The 16,107-nt window shown below is 36.0% G+C and overlaps 1 protein-coding gene across 3 annotated transcripts in view; it reads right to left on the bottom strand.

The window, feature by feature from the left end:
* Nucleotides 1-1,009: 1,009 nt before the first annotated feature.
* SORCS2 (sortilin related VPS10 domain containing receptor 2) overlaps nt 1,010-16,107 on the bottom strand; it is a 515,645-nt gene continuing 500,547 nt past the window's right edge. Inside the window, exons 24-28 of one of the 3 annotated variants that reach the window (XM_072406488.1) lie at nt 14,889-14,988; nt 14,242-14,344; nt 13,470-13,627; nt 9,150-9,229; nt 1,010-5,750 (exon numbers count right to left, since the gene is read on the bottom strand). In XM_072406488.1, coding sequence (XP_072262589.1) covers nt 5,727-5,750; nt 9,150-9,229; nt 13,470-13,627; nt 14,242-14,344; nt 14,889-14,988 — 465 coding nt within the window. In that variant the 3' untranslated portion in view covers nt 1,010-5,726. Of the gene's footprint in view, nt 5,751-6,473; nt 9,230-13,469; nt 13,628-14,241; nt 14,345-14,888; nt 14,989-16,107 lie in introns of those variants that run through there. The other 2 variants (XM_072406489.1, XM_072406487.1) reach the window with 2 other exon arrangements.

Genomic DNA, 16,107 nt, shown 5'->3' with positions numbered 1-16,107 from the left:
TGGAGGCAGAGAGTGAAGGAAGCTTTGTATGACCCAACACATGGGTTCCAAAGTTCCATGTTCTCCTTAAACTTTCAATTTACATGTGACTTTTCAAGAAATCATCTATGAAGTTTATATCAGGGGTAGACCAGCAATATGTGAGGACTTTATATGTTGATTCTTGAATTTTCCTACTTACAGAGCACTTACAAGCCATGACACAGACTTTATGCCATCGATTATCTGTAAATTGTGTATTAAGAGTTTTACTAAGTCTGTCTAAACATCAAATTGAAAATTATAGAATTTTTTGATTTGCCATCATGTCCATTATGTCCCATGACAAAAATTACCTGGGCAAAAAATGTGGTAAATCCTTTCAGCAGGGTGACACAAATAAAACTTTTTTTGTCCTCTGTAGATAGAACCATTCTTAACCACAGAAGCACTCAACCTCACTCAACAAAGCACTTGTCAAACTCTGTGGTTGTCAGCATAGTAGTTGCAGAGGGGTGGCTGGGAACAGCTAACAAATTTAAAATGGCCCCAAGGCAGAACGTTTAATTTTCTGGAACAGCTGGATTTTTTATTACCAACGGGGAATGTATATTTATTTGTCTCTTTTTTTTCTAACTTTTTTTTAATGCTGTGTTTTTATACTGGGCGTTAGGGTTTAACTAATAATGTTAGCTAATACCCTGATCTTATATTTTAGGTCCACTTTTAACTATTGAGAATGGGTTTAAAAAACACCTATTTGGCATGCAAGCTTTACAGCATGTGATCACGCCTATTTCCATCCATATATTGTAAAACAAATCACAATCCATTTTAGATAGAGATGGAAACTCACATACTTCGGTGCCAATGTCTCCGAGAAGTACAATACATCAGTGTTTTATTCCAGCAAATGGAAATTTCTGGATGAACAAATACCATTCCCTTTACTCTGGCCCTGGATAAAGAAGGTATCAAGTCTTTTTTTTTTCCAGTGGACAAAGCAAGTCAAGGAAACACGTTGATAAAATTCCTTACTTCCAACTTTTATTTCAGAATAATTTAGAGAAAGTTTACCATCCTCCCATACATAGAAACACTTGCAAGTAAACAGAACAAATAATCGTATTTTTTTCATAAAAAGTTTTACTGTGCTATAAAACATCTGAGACTGAACGGAAATGATCATTTGAGGCAAAGTATTACATGTGAAATGAGCAGAAAATAATGTTTGCATCAAGGTTACTATAACTGGAATTCCAGAACTCGGTATACACACAGTCTACACAACTTCATATTAAACATTACCTAATGCAATCATTCAACCTTATAACAGCAGACGCCTAATACTATTGGAATGTGTGGCTTTGGGGGATGTTAGTTTGTTCATATAATAAGGCAATCGTAGTCTGTGGAATACTGGTGGGACTGATAAATTAATAAATCTTTGCATAAGGTATATTTCTTAGTGTAGTAAGAGTACAAAGATGTTTCTAACTAACCACAATGGGAAAGGATTTCTGGGTGATGCCACATTTCCGTAGCAGAACTGAGAGTTAATTCCATACCCATTGGATTGTTTAAAGCATCCAAAGCAAATATTTCCAGACTCTGACCTACATGACCTTATTAGATTCTGCTTGGCATTAGGAATTAGTAAAAGGTTAGTAAAATACATTGGGAACACAGAAGAAGAGTGCAATGGGCTGTAAGTGGCTCCTGAGAAAAAACTCCATCCAACAACCTTGTACCTGTTCTCGTTCCAAAAATGCTCCTTCATTAGCCCCCTTATTATGTTCCAAGACAAACCAAACTATCATAAATTTTCCAAGAGTAAATCATTTGATTTTTCAAGAAAATGCCATCTAAGCAGCTGAATAGGCAAAATTGATAGCTCTTGCTTTGGCAATGAAACAGATAATTTTGCAGCAAAATCAATTATGCCTAAATTACTTGCTCATCCCTACTTGGAATGTAGGTCATTGTAGAAGATACATCACAAGACTACAATGATCACATAAGGTGATAATTAGGCTCCCAGAAACTCTCGGATAGGTTATTTGCAATGAAATAATACAAAATCTCTGTGATCTAGATTGTTCCATAATCTCTGGTAGTCTCTGGTATGCCAGTTTCAAACTCACTGCACCACTGTAATGGTACATGTAGTGCTAGGATTCCAAATTCCAGGGATACAGGTGTATCAAAATAAAAAAATGACCGATGTATAGATCTCATTTAAATTTATAATACATAGATGCTTGGTTCTATGTATAGTAGATAAGAGTATAGAGTAACTAATATAACCCTAACATGACTGGGTAAGAACACTAGTCTGATCTCCTCTTGGTCCCATTGTTATGTCCTATACCGTGGGAAATCTTGGCCACCATGCTAGAAGGTTGCACATGGGGAAGGCTCCTGGAAATGACTGCATCACGGCTTTAACCAGCTGTTCCCATTCCTGCACTTCAGAAACACTTTAACACATCATAAGTGATTAAAATACTTCTAAATATATAATTTTGCTGCTCAGAGAATAAACTACTTGTTCACATTCTTCCTTCTAGTAACACATTTTGGTGGTGTGCAATACCTAAGGCAAGTCTCAATTACAGAGAATGCCAGTGTAGCTCTAGCACAAGCATTCATTTCATTGGCTGTGTCTATACCCCTCACTTTTTAAATGCATTTTATTCATTTATTAATTAAACTTTATTATAACTTTCCACAAGTATCTTCTTAGCAATCAATGTTTCCACTACATATAAGAGGTGATTTAGCAAAGTGTGAAGTTAAGTGAAATGAAGTCAAATTTTTAATCTTGTGTAAAAATCCACCCTCCTCATTATTGGATGTTTAAAGTAAGCTCCAATTTCATTTAATTCACACTTCATGAAATCAGGTCCCTAGTGTAAGACCGTCCATTAATGGGAAAAAAGTCTCACTAAAAGACAAGGTAATGAAAGATTGGTACATCACTGGAATGCTAGCACCTGGCATATAGATGCTGTGAAAACCTTCTTTTTTTTCTCATTTTTATGCATAGCGAATGGGAATGGGTGGTATTGCAATTCATATATACTGTATCAATGTGTAATAAGAATATCTGATACTTGCAGCTGCTCATTATCACATTCTAGTGGCCCAATATTTGCCTGGTTATCACAAGAATTGCAACTATATAGAGTTTATGGACAGTGGATTTAGGAAGGTGAAAGAAAGGAACTGTACAAATAAGGGCAATTGTACTATAGACAATAAATATACACAATATGTATATTGTGAGTTTGTTAGACATACTGTTCCCAAACCATGGGCATAATACGGACTTGCCATCCCACTTACTGCTATAACAGCCTATGCTATTCTAGGAGACCTTTTACAACATTTGTGTGTCTGTGGGAATTTGTACCCGTTCAGCCAAAAGATTCAACTAATTGTAAGATCAGGTAGCGGCATGGGATAAGAACACTTGACTTGCAATCCAGGATCGAATTCATGCTAACGGTGTTCAGTAGGGTTGAGGTTGGGGCTTTATGTTGGCCATTTGTGTTCCTTCACATTAGACTTGTCGTTATGGAACTTGCTTTGTGCACAGGGGCACAGTCATATTGGAAATGACAACGGTCCTTCCCAAACTGCTGCCTAAAGGTTAGAAATGAATAAATGTGTAAAATGCACCTCCAACACAACATTTGGAGAAAACTGCATACTTTTAGCCATACAGCATACTTTCATTGGGTACACAATATAAAAATGCAATGGATACAGCAATGATGTACTTGCTATTTTTTTTTCTTTTTGGTTTGCTTTGGTAGAACCAACTCCAAAGAAGTGAGGTCAATGTAGGATAGAATAAATATAACGGCTAAACAGCATCATACAACCATCCATATCAACCAGAAGTACCAGAAAGCAATGGAAGTTCCATACTTCTCAAAGGAATGATTTATTTTACAAGACCTGTCACAGGCAAGGTGCACAGATCTGTTCTGCCTTGGAATTAGTATCGGGTCAGACAATTGTAACCTCCACCAAAATAGGGCGTTTCAGCTATGCCAGGTATCAGCTGTCTTGTCTAGCTCCCTTAAATCCACAAATGTTTTAACTTTTTACTGTCTATGGAAAAAAATGAAAGGCATATGTAATTATCCATTGATGAGTCTCTTGTTTAAACAACAGCAATGTAAATGAATCCAGTTATATTGTTTTTATTTGTTGTGAGCCAAAACCATTGTTGTGTGTTACTTGCAGAGATATTTATGTGGTTTTATATACAGCATAACCAATACACATTAGTTTTAACTCCAGAGCTGCCCAGATATGTAACTCATATTCTTATCTTTTGTCCTTTTTCAGTGCATTAGCACACGAGTGTGGTGATGCTCAATTTTTAAATGGTAAGCCAACACACAGCAACTAAAGGAAAATGACCAGAACCATTTTTTGGAATGAAGTGCACCATGATACACATTATATTGGCACTAACTGTACTTCTTGTGCTAGGCTTCCATTCTAATTTTCAGAATGCAAAAGTATTTAAGGGGCAGTTCAGAATCCTAACAGCTGCCCAACACCAACCAGAATGAGGAAAAGTTACATACTCTGACTGGTTTAACCTTCTTTGCTTTATACAAAACTAATCAAATTGTGGCTGGAGATGGCTCATTTGCAAATCTTAATGCATGGGTAAAATACTATGGTTGTATTGATTGAACAAAAATGTTTTTCTGCCATAGGTATTCTGTTCAGTCTCTGTGATTTCCTTGTTACTCGTATGACTTGTAGTCAGAGGATGACATGTCTGTTTAGATTTCTTAGCTCTGTCCCTTCTTGTGTCACATCCTCCTTCCCATACTGCTTAGTTGGAATACAAAGGATCAGTATTACATTGGCATGAGGCTTCCTCTTCTGTAGAGCTTTCTGAACTTGATTTCTGGTTTGCAGAGGGTAAATGGAATTTAGATATTGATATCATAAAATTTATTTGTGATCAGTTCCACATGTGTTTTCAATGTTAAGCGAGAGTTTCCCTTTATTAAATTCCTATATCATTAATTAACGTGGACCTGCACTACAAAAAGTAAAATCTGGAAATGTTAAGCTCGACCTCTGATCAATCCAAGCACCTTCATGATCTCCTCCTATTCGGCAAAATACTTTTAGCAAGCCCATCAACTCTATGACCTGAGTCAGAGAATCTGGGATGTATAAGGCAGTCAGCAAGTCTGTTAATAACCATGATTCCAGTAAATGGCTTATAAAAGGGCCATCTGCATTCCAAATTCCAGATCTTCCTCTCCTTTCCAGGACACACTTCTTCCCGTCAAACCATGGAAATTCCATTATTCTAAAGTAAACTTGGATTTTGGAAAAAAAAATAACTCTAGATAAAATGAAAATGTAATAAAGTGTACACATAATATGAAGAGAACACAAAAGTTGTGTTTTGGGTTACAAATTCGCTACTACTTGAATATGAGTTGTAACAACTGCCGGTTGTATGAAAACGAGTCTTTGATACAGGTGGGCGGTTGGATCGCTCTCTGGTAGTAGCGGACAATACGTATCTTCAGGACAGGTTAGAAACAAACTTCTCCGATTGCTGTTACAGTCTGAGTATTCCCAAGCTGGCCATTCACCAGGGAAGAATATTACAATTTAGAGAAGAGTCTGTACAATGTTTGTCTCCTTCTGTAAACATCAGCTAACAAGATAATTGTGCATTTCTCTAGAGTTGATACTTAAAACCACTCCTGAGTGATTACCTGCGAATAAAGCAGAGAGACAAATTATCACATCTATCAACCACATCATTCTCTCACTATTATACAATGGTAATATTTTGGAGTGGTGAAAAGGTAAATTCTGTACAGAGATACACTTGGGAGGAAGGGAGTGGTCCTTCTCCACCAAACACTAGTATTTCAGTTTTTGGCATTTGCTTGACAGCTGATACTGGATTTTATTATACAGATGTGATTCTGTTTTCTGTTCTCTGGGATACTTTAAAAGGACAGCATAGTGAAAGAATATCTTCAGATAATATTACAGTCTTTACCTACAAGCTATGTATTTGTTATTGCAGCAATTATAGAGATTTGCAGAATAGCTGCTTGGGGGAACTGTTAAGGGCTCAGTGCACACATGGTTGTATCTGTCTTATGCTAGGCAAACACTATTCTACATTTTTTATAAAAAAACATTAATTGAACTAAAATCAGCTCTTCTGGGCAGGGTCCTCCTCTCCTCTTGTGTCATTGGGCCTGATTTATTAAAGCTCTCCAAAGTTGGAGAGGATACACTTTCATCAGTGAAGCTGAGTGATCCAGCAAACCTGGAATGGATTAGGTCCTGGGTTCGAAACATTTGATAACTAATAGCATATTACTTTGAAGAAATCCATTCCAGGTTTGCTGGACCACCCAGCTTCTCTGATGAAAGTGTATCGTCTCCAGCCTTCGAGAGCTTTAATAAATCAGGCGCATTGTTTCTGTGCTTCATTTGCAACCTCTATTTAATGTACAGCACTGCATAATATGTTGGTTCTATATAAATACTGCCTATTATTATTATTTGTAATAATAATTTTAACAATTAGTAAGTTCTTCTGGGCAGTGTCACTCCTCCTCCTGTCTCATTGTTTGTATCTGTCTGTCTCCTATTTAATGTATAGCGCTGCTTAATCTGTTGGCGCTATATAAACACTATTTATTATTAATAATAAAAATAATAATAATAATAATAATTAGTAAATGAGGACTTTCCTGGAGAACACTCATCAGGAAAAGCTGTTTCTTTCTATTGAACCTAGGTACATGTGTGGGAGTGAAGGGCAATCGGTCAAACTAATAGCTTTGTATTGCATTGAATGGTACAAAGAAAGCTACGCAGTGGCAAGATCTGATAAAATTCTAATCAGATTATATTCGATCATATCTGAACTTGATAATATCTGTTTGATGTTGATTGGTGTAAGACAGTAAAATGATTGGTATTCCTTGATCAGTTCGTGACAAGTACATAATACATCTAATAGTGTTTGCAGAACATTTTGGTTGAAAAAAAGATATTAGCTGCATGAGGAGTCACCCTTTTCATACAGATATTAAACAGATAATAAACAGAGGTCTATGCATATTGAATTGGCTTCACCTAAGACAAACTGTTCTACAAAAGACCTTTGCAGAAGAATACAGTTAGGTTAATTGGTTTCCCCCCATATTGACCTTAGACTGTATTAATGACAAATGACTATAGTAGGGACATTAGATTGTGAGCCCCTTTCAGGGACAGTTAGTCCCATTACTATGGACTTTGTAAAGTTCTGTTTAATATGTTGGCACATAAATAAAAGATTATAATTAATAGCCACCAGAAAAATCTCATCTGGAGCACCAGAATTTTTCTAGTTTCCATTAGAAGTCTGTTTTTTTTAATGTTTACTTTCCAATTTAATTGTTAATTTAACAATTCTTATAAACTACATTGCAGTAGAGCTGCCCCACTTCCCTAGTAGTTGCCTGATGTTATGATTATTTTGATCATGTAATACTATTTCCAGTTAGTCCATTTATTTAGATACTTTGTATACTTTACAGTAAATACTTTGTAGTTGATAAATGCTTCCCCCAAAGCTATGTTCAGATTGGCAGTGAGGTTGAGGTAGAGTTACCGCTTTTTCATGCCAGTGAACTGGTAACCGGGGGGCACATTGTAGCTTTTATCTATGACCATCCAAATGAGAAATAATAGGGGGGGAGCATTGATTGGTTTAGTACCATTTACTGACACCCGTGATTAAATTATTATTTTTAAATTAAATGTATTACATTTAATTTATTAAATCTGCAGACACTGTTTTTTTAGGAATCAGCTCTATGGTGCAAGCAGCCGAGCAGCTGGGAAGGTGGGAGCTACTATCCCGTCACAGGTCTGAACCTACCTGAGGACAGCTTTGTTTATTATTTATAAGTAAATATAATCATTTTGGAAATGTATGCTACTTTCCCCTCCTCTTAGAATATAGGCTCCTCTGGGCAGGGTCCTCTCCTTCTCCTGTGTCACTGTCTGTATCTGTCAATAAATGTACAGCGCAGCATAATATGTTGGCGATATATAAATACTGTTTATTATTATTATTATTATTAATAATAATAATAATAATAATAATAATAATAATAATTAAATAAACACCAATATAAACTTAACCTCTTTCACAGTAATTATAATTTAAGGTTCACTTCATATTGTTTTTTTTTATTAGGTTTATACATTATTAACTGAAGACCTAAAGGTAAACTGTTTCTGTAGGTTATGAAGATACGTACGCATGTTACATAGTTGTTGACCAAGACTAACAGCAGTGCTTGTTTTGGATGAAAATCTAGTGTGTATAGTGGCCTGGCAGATTGATGAATCTCTGATAAGGAACATCCATTGGACTTTCTTTTACAAAAGAGCACAATAGGGTGCCATTTGCTCATCCCCCACCCGCCTTTCCATAGACGAATAGCACTGTGTATTCTCCTGATCATAAACGGTCATTTCCAGCTACAAAAAGTTTGTACTGGGCTTTAGGCTGCTAACATAAAAGTAACAGTTTTGGAAAATTAATAATAAAAAGCTTTCCCTTTGTCAGCCATATATTTGGCCATCACTTCATATAAGTTTATTCTTGTTACCACTCCAAAATAATAACCATATTTACTTCTGTGTAAGTCATCAGCTACACAAGATACCTGTGAACTCCAACAGCCCGGGAATCAATCTCATTGCTGACAATTGTGCAGGGCTTTGATTTCAGTGTGTTGTGAGAGTGTCAGCAATGGGATTAATATCCCGCTACTAGGAAAAGAAACATCTCCCGTGTAGCTGATTCCAAACATAAAACGTTATTTAGTGCTCCTGATTTCCTATTCCATAACACTGAAAAGTGAAAGGGCAGTTTAATAACAAGAATCCATAAAATAAAAAGGTGCAGCAATACAAAACATAAAAGATCTTTGAGTGCACCGATCTGTGGCGGATCTTGAATATCCTAGTGGTTCCGCATAGGATGGCCTAACATTGGCGGGGTGTATGGCTTTTCTGTAGTGCAGTAACAGTGCAGATAATCTGTAGGGATAAAGGAACAGGGTCAAACATCCACCTAACATGCCACTGACCTGCGAATGGACACTGGCAGGCATCGACAATAAAGGGACCTTGTAGCTGTTGAACAATCCACCTCTCCCAGATAGTGTCACTGCAAGGCAATGATGTGGAGGAATCCCAAGGTTGGGCCGTAGAAAAACAAACAAACAAGCAAAATAAAGTGTATGGGAAAATGAAACAGAGGATGCATGAGTCTGAGAGCTGCAGGATGGAAGAGCGCAAAGCATGAGATCATTTAAAGGGCCAGTAAAGTTGACATCATCTAAGAAGTTATCACTAAATAAATATAACCTCATAATAACTGTTGGTAATCGGTTGATCTTTTTATGAGCGTTAAAGATTATGTCTGGGCAAAATAATAAAAATATTACTTATAATATATATATTTATATATATATTTAAATTTCTGCAGTACAAGCAGGTTTCACTGTCTTGTTAATCTTTCAAGAGTACCTATTGATCTGCTGGGAATCCAACAAGCTCCTAACTTTCTGTAATGACCTGACAAGACGTTTTCTCTGCTACACTGAAATCCTAAGCAGCATTGCCAGCCCTGCTGTCAGTTCTCCACTGATTGACCATAGAACATCTAGTCTTTATCATAAGGAAAGTGTCAGGGTTGTGTAGGTTAACTAAGAAAAGCCGGGCAAGGCTGACAACACTGCTTGGCATGTTAGTGCAGCAGAGGTAGCATTGTCAGATCACTACAGAAAATTGGGAGTAGATTCGATTTTTGACATATTAGTAGGTACGTTTCTGTATTTGCGTTTTTAAAGAGCAGGTATTGCAGAAATACACCAAATATGTTTTATTATGTCGAGACATAAGCATCAAATAAAGTAATTTTAGATATATGCCCAGAATACCTAAACAATGGTCAATGCATCAACTTAAAGTACACCAGTCATAAACAAAATATTTCAGTGGCCATTGCTGGTCATCTTGTATAAATGTCATTTGCCTGAGAATAATCAGCAGCAAAAGAAGCAAAATGAAAACCTAGAATTCTATATCTCCAAACTTCTGAATCAGTGACTATGATAATATGGACATCAAAGCTTCAGTATGGCATACAGGCAATTAGGATTTTATGACAAGTGTACTTTAAGATCAGTTGCACAGACTAATTGGCCACAGAAACTTCCCAGCACACTTTATTTTTATCCAATTTGATTCCGTTTTAATCTAATGTAGATTTTGGTGAGAGTTAGGTCTAGTACGTTATGTGATAATTACCTCCAATGCAATTTCTGATCCAAAAAAACAGATATGGACTGTATATGAAGCAACATAAACGTCTATAGATCGGCATGCAGGTCTGATTTTAGGGTTGGGAAATCTGTTAAATTGTCTAAGGTCCCCCCTCCTTCTCTCTATTTGATAGAATAGTAGGGGTGTCTAGGGAGTTTCAATGCTGAGCATTTTGGTGCATATGGGGCCCATATTTACCCAGGGCCCCATTTAGTCTAAAACCATTCTTTTCGGCTAGTATGTACTAAGTCTTAGTCTCTTGCGGAGTCTGGGCCAGAACAACTTGTATTAGCTTTGACTTCACCAACATTTATCCAGCTATCACTAAAATCCCCTTCGTTTGTATTGGTGCCTGAAATCTTACAAAGGTCACCCGATGGACCATGTCTAGCAAAGTATAAGATGGGCCATAATTCTGTACTGAAATAAAGAGGAGGAATTACTTGACATACCTGGAAAATGCATGTATTATTCTAATAGCAAATGTAAATATAAAAATGCAAAAAAACCCAAATAACATTGAATACATTTAAAGCATGCTGGGAAACTTCTAGGCATAAAATCATTCAGAAAAGTAGTCTCAGGCCAATACAACACCACAACCTTTTCACCCCACATTCACTGTATTTTTCGGATTAGAAGGATAAAATACAGCGGCTGTAAGGTATTTGGCAGCTAACAATGCGGAGATATTGTAAGCTTGGATCTCTAATTCTCAATGCTGCAGTAAGTAACCTGTACAAAGCTCTTTAACTTTAGTGGCCCTTTAAAAAGGAATAAAACCAAGCTATGGATTTTATGTTTTGATCCAGTAAAATAATGTAGCAAGAATGCTGAATGTAAGCCACAAAACGTATTGCCATTCAAAAGCAGAAATCTTTTCTGGGTAAGCAGACTTCTCTATCGTGTACAGAAAACTTATCAGTGATTACCTTTTATAGGAAGAGATATTAGCGGTAACATGATAACACGGCTATGGGTAAATAACCTAACACCTCTTGTTATAACATAATATACTGCACTACAGCAAACATTGATACAGAGGCTTTATATTGTTGTTTTATTATACAGAGGAAAGATGGATCTGCAATAAAAGTTGATTTTAGAACAAAACAATGCAAAAAGCAAAACAGAACTGAGTCACATGTCTTCATATAAGAAAACACATCTACACACATATGCTGAAGTCCATATATATTTAGCACGGTCCACGAATATTAATTGCAAGAAAACAAAATGTTCCCAATTCGATATGCAAATTCTACTGAACAGAACTGCAACAAACTTTGACAAGCTTTGTAGCAACAAAATATTTTGAAGCCTTATTTAATGTACAGTGCTAATACGTTGGCACTATTTAAATACTGTTTTATATTAATATTATTATTATATAATATTATAATATTATTATAATAATAATAATATTATTATTATTATTAATAATAATAATAATAATAATAACAATAATAATAAAAAAGCCCATTCACACCTTGCGCATTAATGTGCAATAAAATCCATACTTTAATGTGTATTAACACAACGCAGGGTATTATTCACTTTAAACGGCACCCCAATTCACCTATAAATTACAAATAAATGCTATAGAGCAAGGCAAATAAAAGGTTTAAATGCTGTGTTGTAGTGCACCGCATGGCCAAATATTGAGTATAAATATGTATTTGACCATTAAAGCTTGCAAACTGTCTATTTAAAGTGAATGCGATGCCCTAAGAATAAAAAAGTACAATCTGTATTTTAATGCCCATGGAGAGGTGTAAATGGCAGTGCTCTGAATCTTGTTTTTGGTCTTGTACAGAAAATGCTACAATAATTCACTTCCAATTCATGGTGAAGAGAAAAAAAATCCTTATTTGTAACACCATTTGAATTATAGAAACTATTGGTTATAGTTTATCTAGATGTACTTCCAACTGGCACATGCCCCATAAACCCCCCAATTTATTGTGGTTAGGTTTAAGTGTTGGGAGGAAGTAAAGTGTTAATTGTGTATTTAAGGAATCTTCATCATGGGGGGGAGTAAGGTGTTAGGTTAAAGGTTTTAAGATTTTTTCACTTACGAAAATCCTGTACTGCACAATACCAGGTCTGGGTTTTCGTCAATGAAGCCATTGAATTGTGTTGATGGATTAAACCAGGCAGGCCAATATAGTAAATTCTTGACTTCTCATGTTCCCATTTCCTTTCCTCTGATTTATATACACCACCCATGGGAAATATAGACTGGCTTTCTCTTGTGTCTTCCATTCCTATAGCTGTGAATCCCAACCACCCCACCAAGTCAGAATACAGACTCTGATGTAGACAGAAGGACGTGTATAACACTAAGCAGTAAACCCATCAGAGCGGGATGACCTGGAGTCTGTAATGCGCCAATGCAGCTTTTAAATTTTTATTCCTATAAATTATCCGTAATATACACCTGGAACAACAGAAATTGTGCAACTTTTTATATCTTCAGACATTATTTTACTAAAACATGAAGGCCAATGTAATATGTAAATTTGACTATTACTGACAATAGTAACCTTTTAATAAGGTATAATAGGTTACCTCTGATGTTTGGATTACAACATGCATTTATGTGTTCTAAATGATAATAAGCACCTTATAAGGATTAGCATTTTCTTTCTTTATTTACTGTTATCAAACTTTAGCTCTTCATAGCACATTAGTCCCTGCCCCAGAGGAGCTTACAATCTATTGATCTTGCCAAACACACACGTTGTATGACTATGGGATAGGAATGGAAGGCAATAAACTACAAGCAAAGCTTGGGGAAGCCAGAGTTCATGCTAAATCCATATTAGAATATAGAATGACTCGCTGGAGGGAATGATACCAAGACCTCGGTGCTGGTTATGACCAATATCAAAGGCAGCTAAGAGCTAAATATGGCTCCAAAAAATCCAATTTTTTTTTACTTTTATGCTCTAGAAAACTGAAATGAACATCTGCTGTGGAGCACAATGTCATTTTTTTTTACAGTGGTATTGTGATAACCTACTGGCCATAACACCAGACCCACTGGGAAAAAAAAAACATGTTAATAATTCAGTTACCTCTTGCATTTCCTAGTGTTTGTGTGTCCATGTCATCGTCAATGAACTCCTCTCCCTGGATGATGTTTTGTGTGTCCTCGCTGTGGTTCACGGGACTTGTCATCTCCTGCTCCTTCTCATTGTGCATTTGAGCATATACATTTCTGCCAGGCATTTTCCTGCATTGGGCGCAAAGACAAAGTTTACCCATCTTGTGTGACTATTAGCACGGAAAAGAAACTTGAAACTGCTTGTCTGTAAATTGAATTAATTCAAATCACCTGAATAAATATATCCACTATTGTTACCTAGTACTAAAAATACTAAACTCTCATACTCCCTATCCTCCAAAAACTGTAAAGATCGGGGGACAAACTCTGGCTGGAAGTTAAAGTGAATTTAAGGAAAAGGAAAGGTTTGATATCTCATATTTCATACCTAAGCATTAGACTTTTGTAATGACTTTGCACTTTCCTTACCTACAGCCTTACAGTCATATATCTGCTGTGTGATATCCAAGGCATTATGCCCATGACAGTTAGTTTAATGAGATTAATAGGTTTTTCCTTCCTTTTTACCAACTATTGATTCTTTTAATTCAATCATGTAGAGCAAAGCAAGAAAAATATAGCAAGCCAAAAGTTCGCTTCTTAGGCACATAAGGAGTATTAATTGGACCAATCAATGATTACAGACTTAATATAAAAAAGGAATACAATGTCAATCATTTTAACCTGTAACAAAACCAGATTATAATTTAGTTTTTTAGTGCAGAATTTGTTTTGAAACTTGCCTTTTGAATTTATAAAGGATGAAGGCTCCAACCGCTACAATGAATATAGAGAAGATGATGACTATAGCCCAGTACCCTCCAGTTCCTCCAACCACCCGGGAATCTGTAGAGAGAAAATTCTGATTATATACACAAACACCCAGGCAAATTATTGGTAGCAACATGGCCCAACATCTCTGCTAATTCCCCAACTTTTCATAGGCTTCATAATAAATATAGAGCTCCATATGGACTTGGAGAGTGACAAAAAAGCTAAATCATTCACAATTATTCAGTTAAAAGAATTTATACTCTTCCTACTGACCACCATACTAATGTACTATTAGCTGTAAATATAGTAATCATAGCAGGTGTTCTCTGAAGATCTACAAAGTTTTTCAAGGGTTCCCCCATGTTAAAAAGGCCAAGAAACGCTCCTACATACCCTTGTGTTACCAGAATTATTTGTTTAATACTAGCTAAAGGGAAAGAAAAACCTTTGGTAAATAAAGCAGCTTTCCTATATCTGATTAATTCATGTAGTTAGCTGTGTGATTGGAGTTCAGCTCTAAAGTACTTTTATTGCAATTTTATTTTTTAGTCATTATATTCAATGCCTTTAAAAAAAAGATCATTAAAACCAAAAGTAACAAAAGAGGGAAAATTACCTGAAACTGAATCACTTAATGTCACTAAAACCCAAAATCCACCTCTCAGGAAAAAAGTGATATTGTGTGAATTCAAAGCTTGCTTTATTGCTGCTATTCTCTATAAAAAAACAAAATAGGAACATTAAAATTATATCAAGAAACACAGAATACACAGTCTTATAGCAAAAATTAAATACAGTGCAAAATAAGACTTTAGGCAGTCATTTACATTTTTGATGTCTCATCCCCCTTAGCCTATGTTAGCAGATTGGTTAGCAGTACAGTATTCTTTAATGGATGATTTTAACTTTGGTTTTGTGTACATAGAGCAGCTTGGGAAACAAAATTGTTTCCCTTTCTTGTCTGTTTCTTTTCCTAGGCTTAAAGAGTAGTCTTTGCAGGTCCAGACCAGGGTAACGATTGCATTGCTTACATACAGCCAGTCTGTATCATTACGGCACAAACTTCCTGGGGCCCAAAATTGTTCACGTTGTCTATAAGTTTATATATGTATTGATTTTTGCATTTACCTGCTGGAGTTCAGTTCTAAGTGACTGCAGGGGATACCTGCTTTGAAGTTTGTGATCTTCACTGATTATGTGACTGTAGAGCAGTGAAAAAATAATATATTAGGTTTTCTGGCACTGAAGACATTAGGCCTGATTTATTAAAGCTCCCCAAGAATGGAGAAGGTAGACCATTACGGGACCATCATAAACATGGGTGATTCAGAAAACCTGGAATGGATTTCTTTAAAATCATTTGCTATTAGTTGGCAAATATTTTCACTCCTGGACAGTCGATTCTAGATTTGCTGGATCACCCAGGTTCACCCATGATAGGCTATCTTCTCCAGTCTTGGAGAGCTTTGATAAATCAGGCCCACTGAATCAAACTCCATGTATAAGCAGATAGTGTCCCTATTCTCAGGTTGTATCGGCATTTACAGTGCAGGGACAGGAGGGATGAATGTAAATATGCAATGTTTCTATATGTTATGTTTTTTTAAATCCTCTCTTTGTTACACCTCTGCACATAGGACATCTGGCCCTGACTGCATGAGTGACCTGCACTTCATTCGGTTGCACCCTAATGAAAAAAAAGTTCACTTAAAGCTGAGCTAAACTATAAAAGACATAAAAACAGCACACATTATATATTATTTCTTACATTATTGTGCATATAAAAATTGATATCGACAATAAGCAGGAAGTAAAACCGAAAGGCTGTCAAACAA

Source organism: Pyxicephalus adspersus, chromosome 3 (genome assembly GCF_032062135.1).
Source record: "Pyxicephalus adspersus chromosome 3, UCB_Pads_2.0, whole genome shotgun sequence".
Classification (NCBI taxonomy): Eukaryota; Metazoa; Chordata; class Amphibia; order Anura; family Pyxicephalidae; genus Pyxicephalus; species Pyxicephalus adspersus.
The sequence above is the reverse complement of the archived record's forward strand: the minus strand, read 5'-3'. Positions and strand labels throughout refer to the sequence as shown.